A 20,727-nucleotide genomic window follows, 5' to 3' on the forward strand; every position below is an offset into this window, starting at 1 on the left:
ACACAATTTTCAGGTGTATTTTCACCATATGAATATAAGGCTTCATGCAAATGCAATGTTGTATTGTATATCTAGGCTGCGGGGAGCCCATGGATTGCGAATCCAAGATGGAGAACCCAGGGAGCCCTGACAGAGAAGGTGGTGCAGAGGGAGGCACTGAAGGCATGGCTGACTGTGAGGGTCTCAAAGGCGGAGCTGAGGAGACAGATGATAGCAAAAAAAGGAAGCGGAAACCTTACAGACCAGGTAAGCTACCCTGAGTTTCACAAAACAACTTTTCACATTCACATAGATGACTGAGCATCCACTTGATATTCAAAAATATTTATCTATAATTTGTATTAGGAATTGGAGGCTTCATGGTGCGACAAAGGAAGTGTCACACACGGATGAAGAAAGAATTTTTTGCCCAGCTGGCTGGAGAGACTACATTAGATGGACAGCCAATAGAGAGAACCATTGAAGAAGGTCAGTGACAAAAGTAGACTGTGGAATTTCATTTCAACCAGTATCAAATGTTAGAATAAAATAGGTTCAGAATTCAGAAAGTAGTAGCGATTAAAGGGGATAGGGTTCTTTGCTTGCTTAAGAAAATTTTCAGTTATTGAACGTGAAACGTCCTTCCAACCAACATCATTCTGGGGTGAAAAAAAGGCCACTCTGTTAACACAGCGGAGGGGCTAATGTGGAGGGATTAGGCAAAAAAAGCAGGGTCAACCAGTCCAACAGCAAAAAGATGAACCCCCTCGCAATTTTTAATGCATGGCTGTTTTTTTTTTTTTTGGTCGGAATCTCCTCATCATCCTTTCATTACTAGGAGAAGTGCGACTGCATTTGTCTGTCGAGAATACTTCAAATTTGGGAAATTGAATTGTATGATTATATTTGTGTAGGACCTCACCCTGACACAGATAACATAATGGATCCTAAGCCAGCGGAGGGCGAGGAACAGGCCAAGAAACGTCGGGGACGGAAGAAGAGCAAACTTGAGGACATGTTTCCAGCTTATCTCCAGGTTTCATGTCTCTCTAGGCCCCATGATTTTAACAGTTTTGGAACTTATGGTCTCCAGGGACATAAAGATAATATTTGTAATGTTTGTAATTCACTGCAGGAGGCTTTCTTTGGGAAGACACTAATAGACTTGAGTAAGAAAGCTGTGATGATACCCCCGGGGCAGAGGCCAGGCACATGCCTTGTCCGACCTTCATTACCAGCACCACCAGGGGTCAAACCTGCTGCTCCAGAGAGTAAGAGCACTAACTTGACCTATGACACATGAAAATTGTTCAGATTATTAGTGACACTGGAAGTGAAAAAGGTTAGTCCCTTTGTGACCTTTGTGCTTCTCTCACTAGCTGAGGATCGTGTGGTGAGAGATAATTTTCCTCTCAAGCAAGAGGGGGGTGAAGCCCCCCAGGCTCAGGGAGAAGGTGCAGGTAAGTGTCTGCGTGGACACTTTGCTTCTGGTTTATTGTTATGATCTTGAGATTGCAGATTGCCAGTTGGTTTAAACGTGTACATTTTTAGGAGTTTCTGCACCGTCCTCATCGTTGAAGGACCAGGCGTCAAATGATCCTCATGAATCTGATGCAGAGAAAAGTGAAGGTAGTACCCTGAGAGAAAGATTTTGGTGCATACAGTATGAAACATTAACTAGGGGAAAGATTTAATTCCTGATGTAGTAGTCATACCTTACATGCTGTTCCTCCTATGTGACAGGTCTTCCGCAAGGGGTGGAGAGTCAAGACTCTGAGCAGTTCTTCAGGAAGGTTCTGGGAGTGTCAGATGGCTCCTCTTTGGGGGGCATGAAGCCCATCTTGGAGGGCAGTAAGGGAGAACTCAATCGTAGTGCTCTGCCACAGAGAGCTCTCCTCTCAGGTGTGTACAAGGGCATGTCTGCAGAAGATATGATTGAAACTCTTTTGAAAATATGGTTGAGGACTTTGTAACGGCTGAGTATGCAAGTTGGGTTTTACTGAAGTTTGGCTTGGGAATAAAACATGGGAAATCTCTTGCAGGGTCCCTGCCCTCAGCTGGAATGATGGATGCCTTTCCTGGCCTCTCCCAGTCACCGTTCTTTGATATGCGGTAGGACCAATACTGAAATGCCTTGTGCATTTTTGTTTTTTACAACCATATGTCGTATGTAGCTCTGCAACTGAAGTCGTAGATCACATTGTAAAAGCATGCATGCAATGTCATTTTTTTCCAGTGTTGTTGATACATACAAAGCCGTCTATTATTTTATGTAGGACAGTAACATCTTATATGATGTATAGGGACCGAGGAGGACTGTTCAGTCCAGATGGGGGTGAGGAAAGCCCCTGGGCCACTCCCTCTACCCCAGCAACCCCGTCTTCTCCACCGACCCCCACTGAGGCGGAGGGCGATGGACTGTCCTACAACCAGCGTAGTCTCCAGCGCTGGGAGAAAGATGAGGAGCTAGGAGAACTCTCAACAATTTCCCCTGTGCTTTATGCCAATACCAACTTTCCCACACTCAAACAGGACTACCCAGGTGAGTGTGGAAGAAATGCAATGCCAATAAGTAAGATTAATTATGAGACCCAACAGAAGAAACATTTTTATAAAGGTTTTTATCTCTGTCAGATATTGAGCAGCTGTAAAATATTTCTCCTGTCACAGACTGGGCTAGTCGCTGTAAGCAGATCATGAAGATCTGGAGGAAGGTGTCAGCTGCTGACAAGGTTCCATATCTGGTATGTATTTTTTCTTTATTTTTTCAAGGATTTGTAATAGCTATATGATTTTTCTGCATGTCCTACACTTTTGTAGTTAGTTGCGCCATGTTTTTTTTATTCTGTGTTTGATCAAATTGTCCCTTGTGGCTTATGGTACCCTCACTTCTATGCAGAAAGCCTTAAGTAAAAAACATTAACAAATCTGGCATTAAGATGATCCAGATTAAGCCTGCACGTGTATAATGTATCATGTATTATTTATAATGTTTCTGCAATTTTGCAGAAAACAAATGTTATGCAGAAGTAAAATTGCAATTTAAATACTTTAATATTTTTCTTATCTAATTTCTTTGTGTAGCAAAAGGCCAAAGATAACCGAGCAGCTCAGAGGATCAACAAGGCGCAGAAGGTGATTAAACCAGCAGCATCCTTTTGCATTGTCAAGGTGAATAAAGGGTTATCATGGTGCTGATTGCTCACGTTTCCTGTGCGCTCTTCTTCTCTCAGCAGGCAGAGATTCAGGTGTGCAGGCCAATCAAGACCGAGGGAGTGCGTGTGAAGACAGAACGGCCAAGTTTACACCTCCAGATCCCGCCACCTTCAGGATCCATGTCAATCTCTTCCCAACCCAGCTCTGCAGAAAGCCCATTTCCCTTCCCTCCAGATTCAGGATCATCCTCTGTCTTTTTCTCAGATGGACCTGTTAAGACCCCAGGGTCAGCTGAAATCCGGACAGATCCCTTGGCCAAGCTTCCTCCTCAGTCACCCCATTCTCACTCTCACCCAACCACACCCTTCTCCCATGCTGGGGCCAGCCCCTTACAGGCCTCTTCCTCAGGTTATTCCGCTTCCGGCCCACAGGGTCTTCCTCAGGGACGGCCAGCCAGTCTTGGCCCCTTTGACATGCAACCAGGAACTCCTGGAACCCCCAGACGGGCTCAGCAGGTTGACCCCTACTTCAGATCACAGCTGCAGCAGCAACAGAGTCATCTACCACAATCACAGCAAGGCTCCCTGGAGTCTCTAGGACCTCCAGAAAGTCCTCATTCCAGAGGCACAGGGCTAGGGGAGTCGCCCATTTTTTCACCCTCTCACAATACGCACTATGGAGACCCTTTCAGAGCACAGCAAGGGATGGGGCGGCAAGAGTACGGTTCATCTCCATCACCCTCTGCAGTGGCTTCTTCACCCGCAAGCACAGGGCAGTACAGGGCTGATATGAGTGCACCTTCACCACGCTCCTCTGCAGTTGGAAGACCTGATCTGTCCACTGGCTCTCCTGCTGGGATGCTGGAGTCTGGGGATGGTCTATTCAAGGCCCCTATGACGCCACGAATGCACCAAGGGGAGGGTGGGTCAATTCATCCTGGAGCTTCGCCTAGCCACCCCTCTGAAGGCTACAGGCAGTCTCCCTCCCACCCTTTCTCTGACCCCCATCCTCAGCCACCACTGACTCCCAGGCCGCAGTCAGGAGACAACTGCTCTCTTGGACCCCAGAGACACCCTGTAGGTCAACAGGAACTATGCTCTAGAGTGCCCTCCAGCCCACAGTCCCAGGGCAGCTCTCAGTCTCCCCACACTCCCGGTGGCCTCTCCAATGATGCTTTCTCTGTCCAGTCTCCTGCTACCCCTCGTTTCCAATCCCCAGACCCTTGTTCTCAGCCACCCTCAAGACCACAATCTAGAGACCCTTTTGCTACTATCCACAAACCCCCTCGTCCCTCCTCTGTTGCCTCAGAGGGAACTGCAAGTTATAAAAGCTCACCTCATCCCAACCAGCCACCTCCACCCCATCCCAACAACAGTTCCATAGGGGATCCTCTCTCTGGTAAACCGTCAGCACCTCCTACTTTCAGCCGCAGCCCCAGCACGGGAGGCTTCCAAATAACACAACAGCAGAGTCAGATGTTACAGGGTCAGCCTCAGCAGCCACAGCCACAAACTCAGCAAACGATGGGGGCAGATGGCTTCAGCTCCAGGGTGCCACCTCCCTCTGGATCTCAAGAAACACCAACTGCCCGCCAGCCAGATGCCCCTCATCAGCCAGCTTTGCCAGGCGCTCAAGAAATGTCTGACATTGCAGCGGTGCAGGACCCTGCATTAGTAGGCCTCAGCCCTTCTGAGCTGGAAAAGCACCGACAGGTATCACAGTATTAGCCAGTGAATAATCAGGCTATGTACCTGCTAGATGTTTTGCTAATCAATGCTTCTTATGTTTTTTAGCGACTGAAACTGAGGGAATTCTTAATCAGACAACAAATGCAGAGAAATTCCATCAGACAAGAGAAGGAGGCGGCTGCTGCTGCTGCTGGCGGTGCATCTCCTGGCTGGTCTGGAGGAGAAATGGCAGCCTTTCAACAAGACAAGGCCCACAGAGCACCACCACCCTATCCGCAGGTATACACCTTCAGCAATTTTCCATGCAAATGTAACATCTTTACAACAGTGTGATGTAGCAGTTAGGAAGTAGCCTTTGTATGGCCTGTGTACAAGCCAAGCACATACCTGCTCTGCTGAAGAGTTAATGGATAAAATGTAGAATGAATATAGATAACTGATAAATTTAATTATGTGCCGTCTACCTAGCAAAAGTGGAATTGAACACGCCATAAATGCACTTGTGCCATGCAGTGTACACCATGTGCTGTAGATTGTTTAAATGGGGCCTTAGGAATGTGTGAATGAATGAGAGGCAATTTTTAAAGAGCTTTGGAGAAAAGTGCTGTGTAAATGCTACATTTAATTACAAATAAATGGAATGTTACATTTGCCTATTTCTGCCATCGTTACTTCCTTAAGGATCGTGTTCCTGCTGCTACTGGTGGACCTCAGGCTTCTGCAGCAGGGAAGATGCCCATGGCTGCTGGAGGCATGGGAGACAAACTCATTCGTCCACCACCTACAGGAGCCCCTGCCATGATGGATCCTAGTGCACTAAGGTAACCATGTCATTGAAGTAGATTTCACAATTGGTGTGAAATAATAAGATTTGGTTCTGTTTAACAAAATTAGAGATTTTCCCATGCTCTTCATTCATGATAATATCTAACACAGCATCTGGTTATTTTGGTTACGATTATAGCACATTTTAGGTGTATACATATCAAAACAAAAACATTCCTAAATTAGTTCCACCTCTCACATCACAAAACCTTCAGAAAGTGACGTTTTTTAGCCTCATCTGGACGAGTAGAGGTGAATTTTCTCTGTTGCTGTTGAACATTGTTACATTTTACCTGCTTGTAATACTAGCCACCATTTGAAATCTTTTATTGATTTTATTCATAACCAAACTTATTGTACTTATAGATTTGTTTATTCCTCTGAACTCATTTGCACCTTTTTATTTTTTATTTATTACCTATCTATTTGTGTCTACATGTTCCTGTAAGTGAACACAGCAAGTTGTTCAATCAAATTGCCCTCTGGTGGGATTCATAAAGTTGTCTGAATCTGAATCATCTTCAAAAATCTGTAATATAGATTCTGTTTCAATTTCAATTGAAATATGTTTTCTCCTCTTGTTTGTATTTGTTGTTCAGGCCACCAGGGCCCACCAGACCTCAGGGCATGTTTGCCCGTCCGCCATTCCCTCCTCAGTGGCAGGGCCAGGCTCCAGGTCCACGGAGGTTCCCTCAGCCCGTCATGGAGGCTATGGGCATAAGGCACAATCTCAACCCTGCTGTCAACATCCAGGGTATGGAAGGCATGGGAAACCCTCACGCCATGATTCCAGGACATGGAGGAGAGAACATGCAGCCAATGGGTCAAGGACCTCCACCACAGTTCATTGAATTAAGACACAACTCACAGAGGCTACCCCTACGACCTCAGTTTATGCCCCGTGGACCCCAGCCCAGACCACGTCTCTTTGTCCCACAGCAAGAGATGGCAGCATCTTATGTTCAGCAACATCCCATAGCTCAAGCTGGTGGCATTCAGACAGAGGGGGGCAGCAACTCACAGCTGGGGTTACAGCAGGGCGGACTGTCAGTTTTACTGCCTCAGCAGTCTGCAGGCCCAGTAACACAACAGCCCCACCTTCAGCCCCAGGCAGCTTCTTCCACTCAAAACATTCCTAGCACTGAGCAGCATCAGCTGCGGCAACCAAGCCTTGTCACTCAGACCCAGCCTGCCACAGCAGAAAACAGCGAAGAGTTGCCAGAGCCTGACCTTGAGGGACTTGGGGATGCTCCAGGGGATGGAGGTGTGGAGGATGAGGACGATTTGGCGCTAGACTTAGACCCCGACAAAGGAGATGATGACTTAGGCAACCTAGACAACCTTGAAACCAATGATCCACATCTAGACGACTTGCTCAACAGCGATGAGTTTGACCTGCTGGCTTACACTGACCCTGAACTGGACCAGGGAGACCCTAAAGATGTTTTCTCAGACCAGCTGCGGTTGGTGGAAGCAGAAAGTGAAGCACCGTCAACTTCCTCTGGAGCTGTTAAAGTGGAGGAAGAAAAAACCAAAGTGGAGCCAGGGAAGGACTCTCTCACAACAGCCCCTGCCACTGCAAAGGGGTCTGATGCCCAACTGCCACCCTCTGTAGAAACTGCTGATATCTCCAAGGTCAAAGCAGAAGACAGAGGTATGACCCCTCAGCTGCATTCAGGACAGACTGTGGTGAAAGATGAAATAAGAGAGGCTGTGTCAATGCTTCTCGGTGGGACTGAACAACCAGCCAAGCCTGAACAAACAGAAAACCAGTCAGCTTCCCTCAGTTCTGTTCGATTAGGGGGACTTCCATACCCCCTGCCAGGCCCAGCTGATGCATTGCCTTTTCCTCCAGCTGCTCCACATGCAGATATTGGTGATGATCCATTGGGGCTGCCTGACGTAGGGGAACAGCACTCTCCTGCTGTAGATTTGGCAAAGGTAGAGAGCTCTTTAGATGGTGAGCTGCCCCTTCTAATACAGGATCTGCTGGAGCATGAGAAGAAGGAACTACAGAAACAGCAGCAGCAGCAGCTCAGTTCACTCCACCAGGGAGGCATGGCGCCTCATTTTCCTGGCCTCTCAAATCAACAGCAGAACCCACAGGCACCTGGACAGATAATGCTGCCACACCACCATCGTCCACCACCACAAGGAATGATGGCTCAGCCAGGAATGGTACCTCGGCCTCCGCACATGCTGCAACAACAACAGCAGCAGCAGCAAAGGCTTATGGGCACCGGAATGGCACCTCCACCTCACATGAATGTGGCCCAGCAGTCGGCCATGGTGAGGATGGGGCAGCCAGGGATGCACGCAGGTGTCATTCATCAACAGCAGCCGCAGCAAGTGGTTAAGCCACCTCTGGCTAACAACTTCTTCCCAGATAAAGGTAAGCGCTGTGTCTTGTCACTGTCATCATTGTGTACTGATGTCATATTATATCAACAGACTTTGTCTCATTCTTTTATCACAGATTTAGACAAATTTGCTACTGATGACATCATGGATCCCATTGCCAAGGCAAAGATGGTGGCACTTAAGGGTATCAAGAGAGTGTTGGCACAGGATCCAATGGTTGTTCCTCCTGGCATTAACAGGTACTTTTTTGTGTAAAACTTGTATACATTATTTGGACATTCTTTGGTTTAAGTTTGGAGTCAGTTTGGTGAGTTGTTTAAAATTCATTTTAATATAGCCGACTTCCCATGAAAAACTGGTAAAGGCAAGAAATTTCACAATCACACTTTTGATAGAAAGTGTGATTGACAGTGACATTTTGATTTTGAAAAAAAATTTGCAGATTTTTTTCTCAGAGAAAGCTTCAAAGCAGCATGCACATCCAAAAGTTATAAAGACTAAGTGCTGGACGAAGCAAAAACAGATATCAAAGAACATAAAAAGTCTGCACAGTATTAAATGCTCCCATGAACATTTATTCGAAAGTTCAAAAGTTTTGAACTTTTGTCAAAATGTGTGGGAACCCTGATATGCATAGAAAAACCCGGTCTTGGTTTGGGTCTTGACACTCAGGAATAATGCAGTTGCAATTTGATTATAAAAACATCACAATTCAGAGTAACTGTTCAAGGCTTAGTACACTCAAGTTGTTTAGCCACCTGTGTTGAACAAATACAGCCAGAAAAACATGTTCATTTATAAAAGGATAAAGGTTCAGTAGGGCACTGCTGAGATAATACCTCTGCCTTATTTAGAGTCAGGTACTGGTCTTCTTTAAATAATGTGGTCTCGTTACACCCTTGTCAAAACATTAGCACAAAACTAACAAATGGAAAAAAATACTGATTTGCATTTTCATTTGCTGAGAAACACGACACACTTACATAAAATTAACAGGGAAGTGATATATCTTGGTTGATAACTGTCTCTTCAGTAAGCATTGACTAACACCTATTCTACAGGATCTGCAGAGTTAGTATCACAATTGTTTACTGAGGCAGATGTTTAGAAATATTTTTAGAGGTGCATGTTAGGCATATTTTCTTAAGACTGTTTTGCACTCCTCGAAAAGGGAGTGAGCTAGTATGCAGCAGTGTAGTAGTTTAACTGTGTAATGTTATCTATTATCATCACAAGACATCCATCAGGTGGTGGCAACGTCATATTAATTTGAACTTTTGTGCTCAGTGGTTTGGTAACTACATGCCATTACAGACCTTTGTTCAGAACACTGCAGGTATAATAATACATCTTGCTTTTTGTTTTTTTTTTAATATTTTTCAGGCAACAAGTTTCTCTGCTTGCACAAAGGCTGGCCTCTGCCCCAGGCACAGATCCAGGTCAACTTCCGTCTGGACCTCCAAAGGTATGCTGTCTTTCTTGTCAGAGGTGACCGATTTACTCAAATATTGCAGCTGACTTATTAAATGCTTTGTTTTTATTTTTAGGAGGGAGAAACAAGTGATCCTGCCCAGTCGAGACCTAACCCTCCCCAGTTTGTGCAAGGAATCATCAGTATGTTTGACCAATACTTGCCTTTTTTTTTTTTTTAAATATAAATGTCTTTAGTCATTAGGAAATGTTATATTGCTGTCCCCATTTTATGGTTGTCTTATGTTATGCTCTTCTGTTACAGATGATGCAGAGCAGCACCAATATGAAGAATGGCTTCTTCACACCCAGCAGTTACTCCAAATGCAGTTGAAGTTTTTGGAGGAACAGATTGGAGTTCACCGCAAATCACGCAAGGCCCTGTGTGCTAAGCAACGCACTGCCAAGAAAGCTGGCAGGGAGTTTGCAGAGGCAGATGCTGAGAAACTAAAGTTGGTTACAGAAGAGCAGAGCAAAATTCAGAAACAGCTTGACCAGGTGTGTAGATCTTTGAAGAATCTAATTAAGACAGCTGCATAAACGTTTTATGAGAAATTTGGCATCTTGATATGAAAATAAAGTGTTTTTTCATAATCATTCTGCTCTAGGTACGAAAGCAGCAGAAGGAACACACCAATCTCATTGCAGAGTACAGGAGCAAGCAGCAGCAGCATCAACAGAGCTCAGGAATTCTTACCCCTGGTCATCCTGCACAAGGAGGGCCCCCTCACATGTTCCCCAAGATGCCTGGCCAGATGATGATAGGCCAACAGGGAGCACCAGTAATAGGCCAGCACCCAGGTGTGTTGCCCCAAGGTGGAATGCCGGTCAGGATGCCCCAAGGCCAGCCCTTTATTGGTGGAGCCCAGCCCCAGTTTCCTGCAGCTCTCGGTGCCAGTGGTGCCAGGGCCCCAGGTCCTCCTGGGGCTCCAGCAGGATTCTTCCCACAGGGGCCTGGAATGCAAGGTGCAGACCCCAGGCTTCTGCAAGAGAGACAGCTTCAACACAGGATGCAGATGGCAAAGCTCCAGCAACAGCAGCAGGTGATGATGGGTCAGCAACCAATGCCACACCCAAATCAACAGCCTGGCTTAATAGCTCAGCCACAAGCAGGTATGATGGGGAACCCACTCATGGCCCAACAGCAAGCAAATGCTCAACAGGGAATGCCAACCAACCAGCAGAGTATGGTGCAGGTTCCACAAGGAATGGTTGGAGGCCAGTCTGTGGCTCCACTGCAGCAGAACCTTGCAGGAGGCCAGCCTATGAACCATGCTCAAGCAATGATGGCAGTTCAACCAGGGATGATGGGGAACCCGCAAGTTCCACCATCGCAACAACAGAGGCCTCAGCTGATGATGGGTCAGCAGGGAATGGTTGGATCTCCAGGTCATCCTGGCCTCAGGGGTCCGCAGACCCAACTGACTCCACAACAACAGAACATCCTTGCCCAACGTATGCTTGCATCTCAGCAGCAGCAGCAGCAGCAGCAACAACAACAACAGCAGCAGCAGCAGCAAAATGTTGCAAAGAATTTGGCCCACCTCCAGCAGCAGCAGCAGATTGCACAGCAAAGACAACAAACACAGTTGATCAGTCAATCCAGCCAAGAGCAAGGAGTGCTCTCACAACCCTCTACCCCACAGATGGGATCCTCTCCTTCAGCAGGAAGTATCACACCCCAGCCACAGCAAGCTCAAGACAACCAAAACTCAGGCCCCAAAGAGGGTGGGATCCTCAGCCCTGCTTCAAGAACGCCACCACAGCAAAGCGGACCTTCCACTCCCAATCAGATGTCCCAACTAGGCTCTGCAAATGATCATCAAACTGACATTGGGCGACAACAATTACAGCAGCAGCAGCAGCAGCAGCATCAAAACCAGGTTTATATGGCCCAGCAGCAACAAGCAAATCCTCAGTCTGTCCCTGAGCAACAAGCAGGTTTGGTTGGAAACCAGCAAACTGGTGTGCTTCGGCAACATCAGCTCACTCTCCAGAGGCAAGGTTCCCTCAGTGTTGACAAGCCCATTTTGAATACTGCTAAAGAGGACGGGAAACCAATCGATTTATTAGCTCAGCAGCAACAACAGCAACCAGTTCAAAATGCCATGCAGCAATCACAAGATCCCAACATGCAGCAGCAGATGGGCCAGAACCATCCTGGTCAGCCACAGCCTGTTGTGATGGGCCATAGTCAGCAGCAACAAGCCCTCATGGCCCAGCAGCAAAAACAACAGGCTATGATGGGCATGATGAGAGCCCAGCAGCAAGGGATGATGGGACAGAGACCTGTGGTTCCACCTGGACAGATCCGCACACCCATCAACATCCAGGCTATTATTGCTCAAAACCCTCAGCTCCGCAATCTTCCCCCAAACCAGCAGATACAGCACATCCAGGCCATGATTGCCCAGAGGCAGCTCCAGCAGGGACAGATGCTGCGGATGTCAATGGGTCAAGGCCAGCAAGGTCAGTTGAGGCCTCACATGCCACCAGGACAGATGCCGCAGGTTGGGCAGCAGATCCCATATGGAGCCATGGGGAAGTCAGGAGCAGTGGGCACTCCGCAGCAGTCTGGTATGTTAGGCCAGCAGCCTGGTGTGGTTCCCCAGATGCAGCAGGGGATGATGGTCCCTGGGCAACAACAGTCACAAGTAGGGGAGATGATGCAGCAACATATTATGAGAGGCCAGGTACCAGTGCCACCTTCGCCTGTGGACCAAGGCCGTATGGTGAGGCCAACATCTCCACGTCAGCCAGTAGCTAACTCTCCTGGGGATTCACAACGACACGCATTTAATCAAGCTATGGGTATGCGTCCACCCACTCCCAACCAGAATCAACAAGCACTAATGGCAGCTGCAGCAGGTCGCATGCAGGGTTCTCCATCCCATGCATATTCCCCAAGAGGTCCCTTCGGCATGAGCCCTGCCCACCCGGCCTCACCCCATTCATCCCACGTCTCCTCACCTATAGCTGACAGTAGGGCTGGAAGGGGGAGTCCGTACAGTCACGTCAAGGCATCTCCACTCAGGTCACCTGGAGCCAAGAGTCCACTTGATTGTCCAGGATTGAAAGTAGAAGGTCAGACATCAGGCAATGAAACATCTCACACAGCCTCAGTTATCCCCAACGGTCCACAGAAAGGAATGAATGTTCAGCAGCAGCCGCAGCAGCAGGTCACAGAGAGCCACGGTCCTCAAACACAACATGGCTCTAGAGGAGGGGAGCTATGCAAAATGACCCTACAGAACATCAAACAGGAGCCAAGGGAGGTTCAGTGCGATGGTGCGCCAGAGGCTCATCCTGGGGCTATAAAGCGAGAAGCAACAGGCGAAGCAGTTACGTCTGGGAACAACACCAGCTTTATTAATGCTGGAAACATGGCCGGAGACCCTGGGACTCAAGGTCCTCGATCTGAGACAGGACAGCAGCTACTACAGAAACTCCTGAGAACCAAGAACCTTCAGCTTGGTGCTCAGAGGCCGTCTGAGGGCATCCACAATGAGATCAATGGTCACATCAACAGCAAACTAGCAATGCTGGAGCAAAAACTTCAAGGGACCCCACGGAATATGGAGGTATGTTTTTCTGTAGTGCATTTATCCCTTTCGCCTTCATCATGTTGTTGTGAGAAAAGAGACTCTCATTCCTTGTCTTGACTCTTTCAGGATTTACAGTCTATAACAAAAAGGGCTCCTGCACAAAAGCCAAAGCGCACGAACAAGGCAGCTGGAGACCGAGGGCCAAATGCACGGAAGAAGAATAAGAAGGAGGAAGTTGGAAAAAGTGCTGAAGCCCTCATAAAACAACTCAAACAGGTAAAAGGATGGGAAAATGAAGTTCTAATTCAATCTATATACTGTACACTAGGTTGTTATCTAAAACTAGTGCTATTCATGTAATTTTTCTTGTACTGTACACTGGGGCAATGGGTATATATTGTATGTAGTTATTTATAATTATCTGTACATGCGTATATACACATTTTTGAGATTTTATATTTCTTCATCTTGTCATCACACGTCTAATCCACATTTTGTTAAGTTGTCATCTATATACGTTTTTTTTTCTTTATGTATTTATAAATGGGATCCCACTGGATTCCAGGTGATCTATCAGGTGACCTGGTGTAATAGTATTTGAGGAGTGTTTCTGCATTGATAGCTTGTCTAATGAAGAGCATGTAGCTCAAAATATCACCTTGATGGTAATTGTGTTAAATATTCATGGGACCATTATATAGTATGCAGACTTTGTTTTTTTGTTCTTTAAATAATTTGTGCCATTGATGTTTTAAAGATTCTTCTTCATGTAGACTAACTGACATTTACCCTGCAGGGTCTCTCTCTGCTGCCCCTGATGGAGCCTTCAATCACCGCCAGTCTGGATCTGTTTGCACCTTTTGGAAGCAGCCCAGCCAATGGCAAAGCCCAGCTCAAAGGATCCTTTGGAAATGCAGTGCTGGACAACATCCCAGACTACTATTCTCAGTTACTCACAAAGGTATAACTAAAGCTACGTTCACACGTTCACTCTGTGCTGTAGCCTATGCAAGTGGCCTATGCTGTTCTGAGCATTTATACTTGTGCGTTTGTGTGTCTGTGTTGCTCTGCAGTTACACCTCAAAAACGCTAGTCAGCAGTGGAGTTTCTGTAAAGTGCTGTAAAGTCTTGTAGATTCAGAACACGCTCAAAACACACATTAAACATCGCTTAATAGGGACAATCACAAGTATACACATCAGCAGAATATTTAAGTCAAAAAAGGAAAAAGCAGCATTCTGCAAAAGTTGTTGATAACATACAGGAAAAAAATGCATGGAATAGTCCATCTTCTCCTTCTCTTCCCTTCTTTCTGTTACTCTCTCTCAAACACGCACACCTTGCACTGCAGCACTGTTTGTTTGTCAAAAAAAAGAGATGTATTGGGACAATGTTATGTGCCTTTACAGAGTAACCTCAGCAACCCACCAACACCCCCATCCTCCCTGCCACCTACTCCTCCACCTTCAGTACAGCACAAGCTGCTGAATGGCGTTACTCCTGTGGAAGACATGTCTGAGGGTCGCAAAGACACAAAGCCAACAGAGGAGCCAATGGGTAAACAATGAGGGATTTGGCATTCAATTATTTTTTTCTTGAATATCTTATCTGCAGTTGTTAAGTAGTTGGGCTCTAAATACTCTAATTTTCCCTTCAGATTCTGTTAAAGAGGAGGTGAAGAGTGTGGACATTCTGGCAGCTCTACCAACCCCACCACACAACCAGAATGAGGACATCAGGTACAAAAGCACAATATCTATAGTTCTTCGTCAACCAGAATACAGTTCTTGTTGCTGAGTGGCTATAAATGAAGATTTCTTTCTAACAGGATGGAGAGTGATGACGAGGATGCCCCAGAAAGCATCATCCCGGCATCATCCCCTGAGAGCAATGTAGGAGATGAAACGCCACGTTTCCCTCACCTACGGGAGCCTAAAGAGGAGGAGACGGAGAGAGCAATATCCCCCATCATCCCCCTCATACCTCGCACTGCCATCCCAGGTATTATACAACATCCTGAACATGATTCCCAAAAGAGCAACATTTCTCACATTATATTTATGTATAGATGTATTGGTGAAATCGATCATGAATGTGAATGTGTAGTTCAGTTGCACCATTTAATTCATTTATATTACTGGCAAAATTGCAAAGTGCCAAAATAATGAACACATTTTCTTCTGTAGCATTCCCAGAAAACAAACCATTTGAAGCAGCCGACGGCAAGGTAGTGTCCACATCCAACCACTGGGACAAGGCCAAAAACAATGAAGTGTCTGTTACCTTCACATTGTCCTCTGCTGCAGCCAAGGTACGAAACCATAATATCACTGCACCCTGTTCAACTTAAAATTTTCTTGCATAGATAACAAACTTAAACTGACATTTTTTTCTCCAGAAACTGAACCATGTCATGATGGCCATGGCCCAGCTGCTTAGTATTAAGATGCCAGGTTCTTATGAGGTGACTTTCCCTCCCCAAAACCCTGATATGCCTGGATTGGAGGGGCCTGGGAAAGGACCTGACCAGTCAGGCATGTATTTACAGATTATTGTTCCTTTGAATTGTCCTTTTGTGTCATAGATGCAGTTGGTATTTATGGGACTGCCCAAGAAACATCACATCCCTTTTCGCTGAGGGGAAAAACAAAGCATTCGCTACCATGCTGAAAAGTTGCTGTGTGGTTTTCTGCATGTCGGATAAACCTAAAAATTCAGAGTTAAAGGGGATTTTTGTTTGAACCTAGATTCTGTTTCCCTATGTTTTTGAGTCTAAGTGACGAATGGGAACAACATTTTTGAGATTGTTCCGGCATTTAGCCATAGCAGCAGCCAGACTGCAATGTTAACGCTCAAGGCATGGTCGCACTCACAACAATTTTCAATGAATCCCTGCAGAGATAGACCCCAAAATCGCTGTTTTCACACCCACCAGGCACCATTTAAACAGTTATCAGTATCATTGTAAAAAAACCACTTCATTCAAAGATGGCAGAAACAAAATGAAAGTCACAGAAACTGTCTTGGTTTGTCTTTCTGCTGTTTTGGTGATCACCAGCTCTGGTTTGGTTGAAATAAACCCTTAATTCACCCAGTTACATGTGTAAATATGCTGGCTATATACACACTAAAAGAACAGTTTATTTAAATGGAGTCTGGTGGCTTTGGCAAAGGCAGTTTTGAGGCTGATTCTGGTTAAACCAAAAGAATTAAAGGCTTTATCCAAACAGTATAAGATTGTTTAGCCACTGGTAAAAAAGTTGTGAGCCTCTCAGAGCCTGTAATTCTTGAGGTTGCAAATTCATGCGTAATAACATTTTAGCACATTGTCAAGACATAGGGTAATGGCGCTTAGTAATGTTGCTATACTGTCTCAAAAAGTCCATGACATTTATTAAAGCATGCTATGCCATTATATCATATTGTTAATGGCTGTAGGGTACTGATATTGTGGTAAGTTGAATTAATTATGAAGTGTGTGAGTGTGGCTTATGATAGTTTTCATGTCACTCTGTTACACAGCAAATATCCTGAACCATTTCATCATCATCATTATCAAACCATTGTTAATTCAGCAAAAATTGACTTGAGCATTAAGCTGTTTTACAGCAATGCTCTAAATTTACATTAGTTTGCTGAAAGGATATATAACATATGATGGCAATCATGGTAATATGATGAATTCCATAAAAACAAATAACCAGCTGCAATGTCTGTTAAAAGTTCTAAATACCAGTAAAAACAGTAAAAATGATGAAAAAGGTTAAATAGCAAACAATTCTGCCACGAGTGAAGGATACATAACAACATCAACAACAGAGAAAAACAAACAACAATAAAATGCTGAAAATAAAAGCAATAAAAACAATCAGGCCTGTGAATTAACCAAAGCAGGAGCACTGTACAATAACCATATTATCTAGCAAACACTTAAAGTGACCTACTGACACAAACCTGTCTAATTCCAGTGCCTCTAGTAACTTCTTCCATTTATTGGGTGCAAATAAACCTAAAAGCTAATTTACCAAGCTCAGCACTGATCTGAGGAGTTTTGAGTGATAAATATTTCTGGACCTGAACAATTTGCTTTTGATGTCTGATGTCAGTTAAGGGGAACAAAATGTCATAGTCTTGGTCTTTTAGCCTCTTATGATGTAATTTTTTGCACTCATCTTGAGCATGAAAGTTGTGGAGAGTTGCCGTTCAAAAACAAAGTCACTATTGGAGTGACTGTGCAGGTGCTACATACGATATTTACATTGTTCTCAAACATGAATGCAAGACTTTTGAGTATTTCAATCCATTATGAAAAACTAATATTAAGGTGGTCACGTTTTCAGGGGCTCTGTGCGCAAAGGACAGTGTGTCACCCAGTCAGGATGAGTGGCTAAGGCAGTTTGATGTGTCTCTACCGGGCTGTACTCTGAAGAAACAAGTGGACATTCTGGCACTTATTAAACAGGTCAGTCATTTAAGTCTTGGGAAATGTGAATTGTTAAGCTTTTTTTATCAGATGTTGAGTGTTGTGTAGTTTCATAAAAGCTGCTGATCTCATACTTGCATTTTTGTATTTCAGGAATTCCCAGAAAAAGAAGACAAACCGGCCCAGCACTGTTACACAACCAAAGTAAATGATTTGGATGTGCGGCACCTTCCCGCTATACCAGTGGAGGAATCTCCACCACCATCACCATCTCCTCCACATCCTACTCCATCTGTCCCAGCTCCAACTAACGAAGCTGAGCCTTCTAAAAAATCAGCTTCTCCATCTCCGCCTCCCTCCAGTCCCACCAGTGTCCAGATCAAGACTGAGCCTGAACATGATGATGATGATGCTCTTACTGATGCAGCTCAACCAGCTGATGTCACAGAGCCTGAAGTTTCTGCTCCAGAGTCGGTCACTGATCCAGAAACAACCCCTGCAGCTCCAGACGCTTCTGCTCCCACTGCTCCCACTGCTCCCACCGCTCCTACTGAAGATGATCCGAGTCCTGTTGTCAAGGAGGAGGACTTGGCTACTGATGAAGCTCAACCTCCTAAAGATTCTCCCAGCAATGTGGAGTCTTCCCCTAAGGCAGTGAAGCAGCGCAGGCCTCTCTCCCCCGATGAGGAGGTGGTACATCCCAAAGTGAAAAAATGGAAGGGAATTCGCTGGAAACGTCTACAGATTGTCATCACAATACGCAAGGGTGGATCTAAGAAAGAGAGCAGCCGTGAGGTGTCTGAGCTAATGGACCGCCTGCGCATCACTCTCCGACCTGAGAAGCTGCCTCGGGATAAACGTAAATGCTGCTTCTGCCACGAGGAAGGTGACGGTGCCACAGATGGGCCTGCCCGGTTGCTTAACATTGATGTGGACTTGTGGGTGCACCTCAACTGTGCCCTGTGGTCCACAGAGGTGTATGAGACGCAAGGCGGTGCCCTTATCAATGTGGAGGTAGCTCTGCGTCGCGGATTGCGGACTCTTTGCGCATACTGCCAGAAAACAGGCGCCACCAACAGTTGTAACAGAATACGCTGCCCAAATGTCTACCACTTTGCCTGTGCCATCAGGGCACGCTGCATGTTCTTCAAGGACAAGACCATGTTGTGCACCCAGCACAAGCTGAAGGGCCCCAGCGAAGACGAACTCAGCATGTTTGCTGTTTTACGGCGTGTCTACATTGAGCGTGATGAGGTGAAGCAGATTGCTAGCATCTTACAGCGAGGTGATCGTATCCACCTGTTCCGTGTCGGCGGTCTCATCTTTCATGCCGTTGGCCAGTTGCTGCCGTCCCAAATGGCCAACTTCCACTCACCCACTGCCATCTTCCCTGTTGGCTATGAGGCCACACGCATCTACTGGAGCACACGTGTGCCTAACAAGCGCTGTCGCTACCGCTGCCGCATCAACGAGGATGAAGGTCGCCCCCTGTTTGAGGTGCGTGTTCTGGAGCATGGCATGGAGGATCTGCAGTACCGTGACACCACTCCACAGGGTAGGAACTTATACACTGCTCCCACTTAATGCTACATAGTGTGTCTCAGTGTTGAACTTTTACAGTTGAAATAACTCTCTTGACCACTGACTGTATTTAAATCACCACCTTTGTCTTTAGGGATCTGGGAACGAGTGGTTCAGCAGGTGGCGAAACTCAGAGAAGACTCGTCTATGTTGAAACTGTTCACCGAACATGTCAAGGGAGAGGAGATGTACGGCCTCACAGTTCATGCTGTCATGCGAATCACTGAGTCGGTAAGAAAATGCAGCAAGATTAAGTATCACTTTCTTTTTCATTTAATTTTGTCCTTGTCTCCTTGTTGTAATTTACACCCTTTCTATGCCAATATTCACACATACCAGGAGATGGTTATCTTCTTAATAGTAAACTTTCAAATTACTGAATAGTACCTTTTTTTTTTTATTAAAACATATCTTTTGGAAACTTTTGTATAGCTGCCAGATCAGTTCAATATATGAAATCTTCGCATAAGATGGAAACAAGTCACATGATTCATTGTTAGGACGAAAGCAAACATCACAATAAGCATGACTGTGTACAGAAAGCTTGACCCCACATGAAGCCCAGCAGTTGAGATCTGTGGGCTACAGTAGCTCACCTGTACATGAAAGATTAACATGATTTGTATTTGTTTTTTAGTTGCCTGGCGTGGAGAACTGCCAGAACTACCAGTTCCGATATGGCCGTCACCCGCTGATGGAGCTCCCTCTCATGATCAACCCCACCGGCTCTGCTCGCTCTGAGCCCAAAGTCCCCACACAGTGCAAGAGGTAAAGCAGCATTCTTTGAGCAATAAGCCACAAGAAATTTGCAGTGAATATTACATTTACACATGTTCAGCACAGATAAGCATGTTATCAAGCCGATTTAAACCTGTGAGATCATTTGAAGTATGGCATCTTGTTGGAGAGACTTTATTAACATTTGAATACTTTTGCACATTATCTCATTAACACATCAGTAAAGCATAAGTAATTTTTATTTATTAATATGTATTATATCAGCATTTATAAGGTTTATATGGCTTCACAGAAGATTTAAAAACAGCAGATTACTAATTTGCTCAAATCGAGCAGAAAGGGGTGATTTTCCCTTGTTGAACACAGTTTTTTTTAAAATTATTAGTTGTACAGATGTTTTGGAAATATCTACCAAAGAGCATTGAATTTCTAAATGCATCTTTCAAATGTCTGGATCTCACATTTTCTCTCCTATTTGTCTCAAGACCTCACACTCTAAACAGCACCAGCGTGTCAAAGGCCTACCAGAGTACCTTCACTGGAGAGCTCAACACACCATACAGCAAGCAGTTTGTCCACTCCAAGTCATCCCAGTATCGGCGGCTGAAGACCGAGTGGAAGAATAACGTGTATCTGGCACGATCCCGCATTCAAGGCCTGGGTCTGTATGCTGCGAAGGATCTGGAGAAGCACACCATGGTCATTGAGTACATTGGTACTGTCATACGCAACGAAGTGGCCAATCGCCGTGAGAAGATCTATGAGCTGCAGGTATGCCAATTCATCACTGGCACTTAAATGTCAAGTACACAAAAAAGGCATTTCTTTGGTTCAGAGTTTAAGGAATGCACAGAAAAAATAACCCTTGTGGGTGGGTCGCTCAAATGTATTCTTCACCTGGACAGCGCTCATGAACCAACAAGAAATGTACATCTGAAAAAAAATTACATTTGAATGGAAA

General features: G+C 45.5%; 1 protein-coding gene across 5 annotated transcripts in view; it reads left to right on the forward strand.

The window, feature by feature from the left end:
* Positions 1–20,727, forward strand: part of kmt2d (lysine (K)-specific methyltransferase 2D) — a 36,049-nt gene that overhangs the window by 11,163 nt on the left and 4,159 nt on the right. For 4 of the 5 annotated variants that reach the window (XM_042491327.2, XM_042491330.2, XM_042491331.2 and 1 more), the window contains exons 21-52: positions 76–246; positions 346–468; positions 894–1,015; positions 1,115–1,250; positions 1,359–1,439; positions 1,531–1,608; positions 1,723–1,881; positions 2,022–2,091; positions 2,283–2,521; positions 2,650–2,723; positions 3,064–3,114; positions 3,213–4,847; positions 4,929–5,102; positions 5,505–5,644; positions 6,248–8,040; positions 8,125–8,248; positions 9,393–9,474; positions 9,557–9,623; positions 9,745–9,977; positions 10,088–13,060; positions 13,151–13,300; positions 13,821–13,985; positions 14,434–14,581; positions 14,682–14,763; positions 14,853–15,025; positions 15,211–15,335; positions 15,423–15,558; positions 17,365–17,486; positions 17,601–19,002; positions 19,123–19,259; positions 19,666–19,796; positions 20,252–20,537. In XM_042491327.2, the coding sequence (XP_042347261.2) occupies positions 76–246; positions 346–468; positions 894–1,015; positions 1,115–1,250; positions 1,359–1,439; positions 1,531–1,608; positions 1,723–1,881; positions 2,022–2,091; positions 2,283–2,521; positions 2,650–2,723; positions 3,064–3,114; positions 3,213–4,847; positions 4,929–5,102; positions 5,505–5,644; positions 6,248–8,040; positions 8,125–8,248; positions 9,393–9,474; positions 9,557–9,623; positions 9,745–9,977; positions 10,088–13,060; positions 13,151–13,300; positions 13,821–13,985; positions 14,434–14,581; positions 14,682–14,763; positions 14,853–15,025; positions 15,211–15,335; positions 15,423–15,558; positions 17,365–17,486; positions 17,601–19,002; positions 19,123–19,259; positions 19,666–19,796; positions 20,252–20,537 (11,582 nt within the window). The remainder of the gene's footprint in view (positions 1–75; positions 247–345; positions 469–893; positions 1,016–1,114; positions 1,251–1,358; positions 1,440–1,530; positions 1,609–1,722; positions 1,882–2,021; positions 2,092–2,282; positions 2,522–2,649; positions 2,724–3,063; positions 3,115–3,212; positions 4,848–4,928; positions 5,103–5,504; positions 5,645–6,247; positions 8,041–8,124; positions 8,249–9,392; positions 9,475–9,556; positions 9,624–9,744; positions 9,978–10,087; positions 13,061–13,150; positions 13,301–13,820; positions 13,986–14,433; positions 14,582–14,681; positions 14,764–14,852; positions 15,026–15,210; positions 15,336–15,422; positions 15,559–17,364; positions 17,487–17,600; positions 19,003–19,122; positions 19,260–19,665; positions 19,797–20,251; positions 20,538–20,727) is intronic. The other variant, XM_042491332.2, reaches the window with a different exon arrangement.

Source organism: Plectropomus leopardus, chromosome 9 (genome assembly GCF_026936395.1).
Source record: "Plectropomus leopardus strain MGB_pleo_1.0 chromosome 9, ASM2693639v1, whole genome shotgun sequence".
NCBI classification, from domain to species: Eukaryota; Metazoa; Chordata; class Actinopteri; order Perciformes; family Serranidae; genus Plectropomus; species Plectropomus leopardus.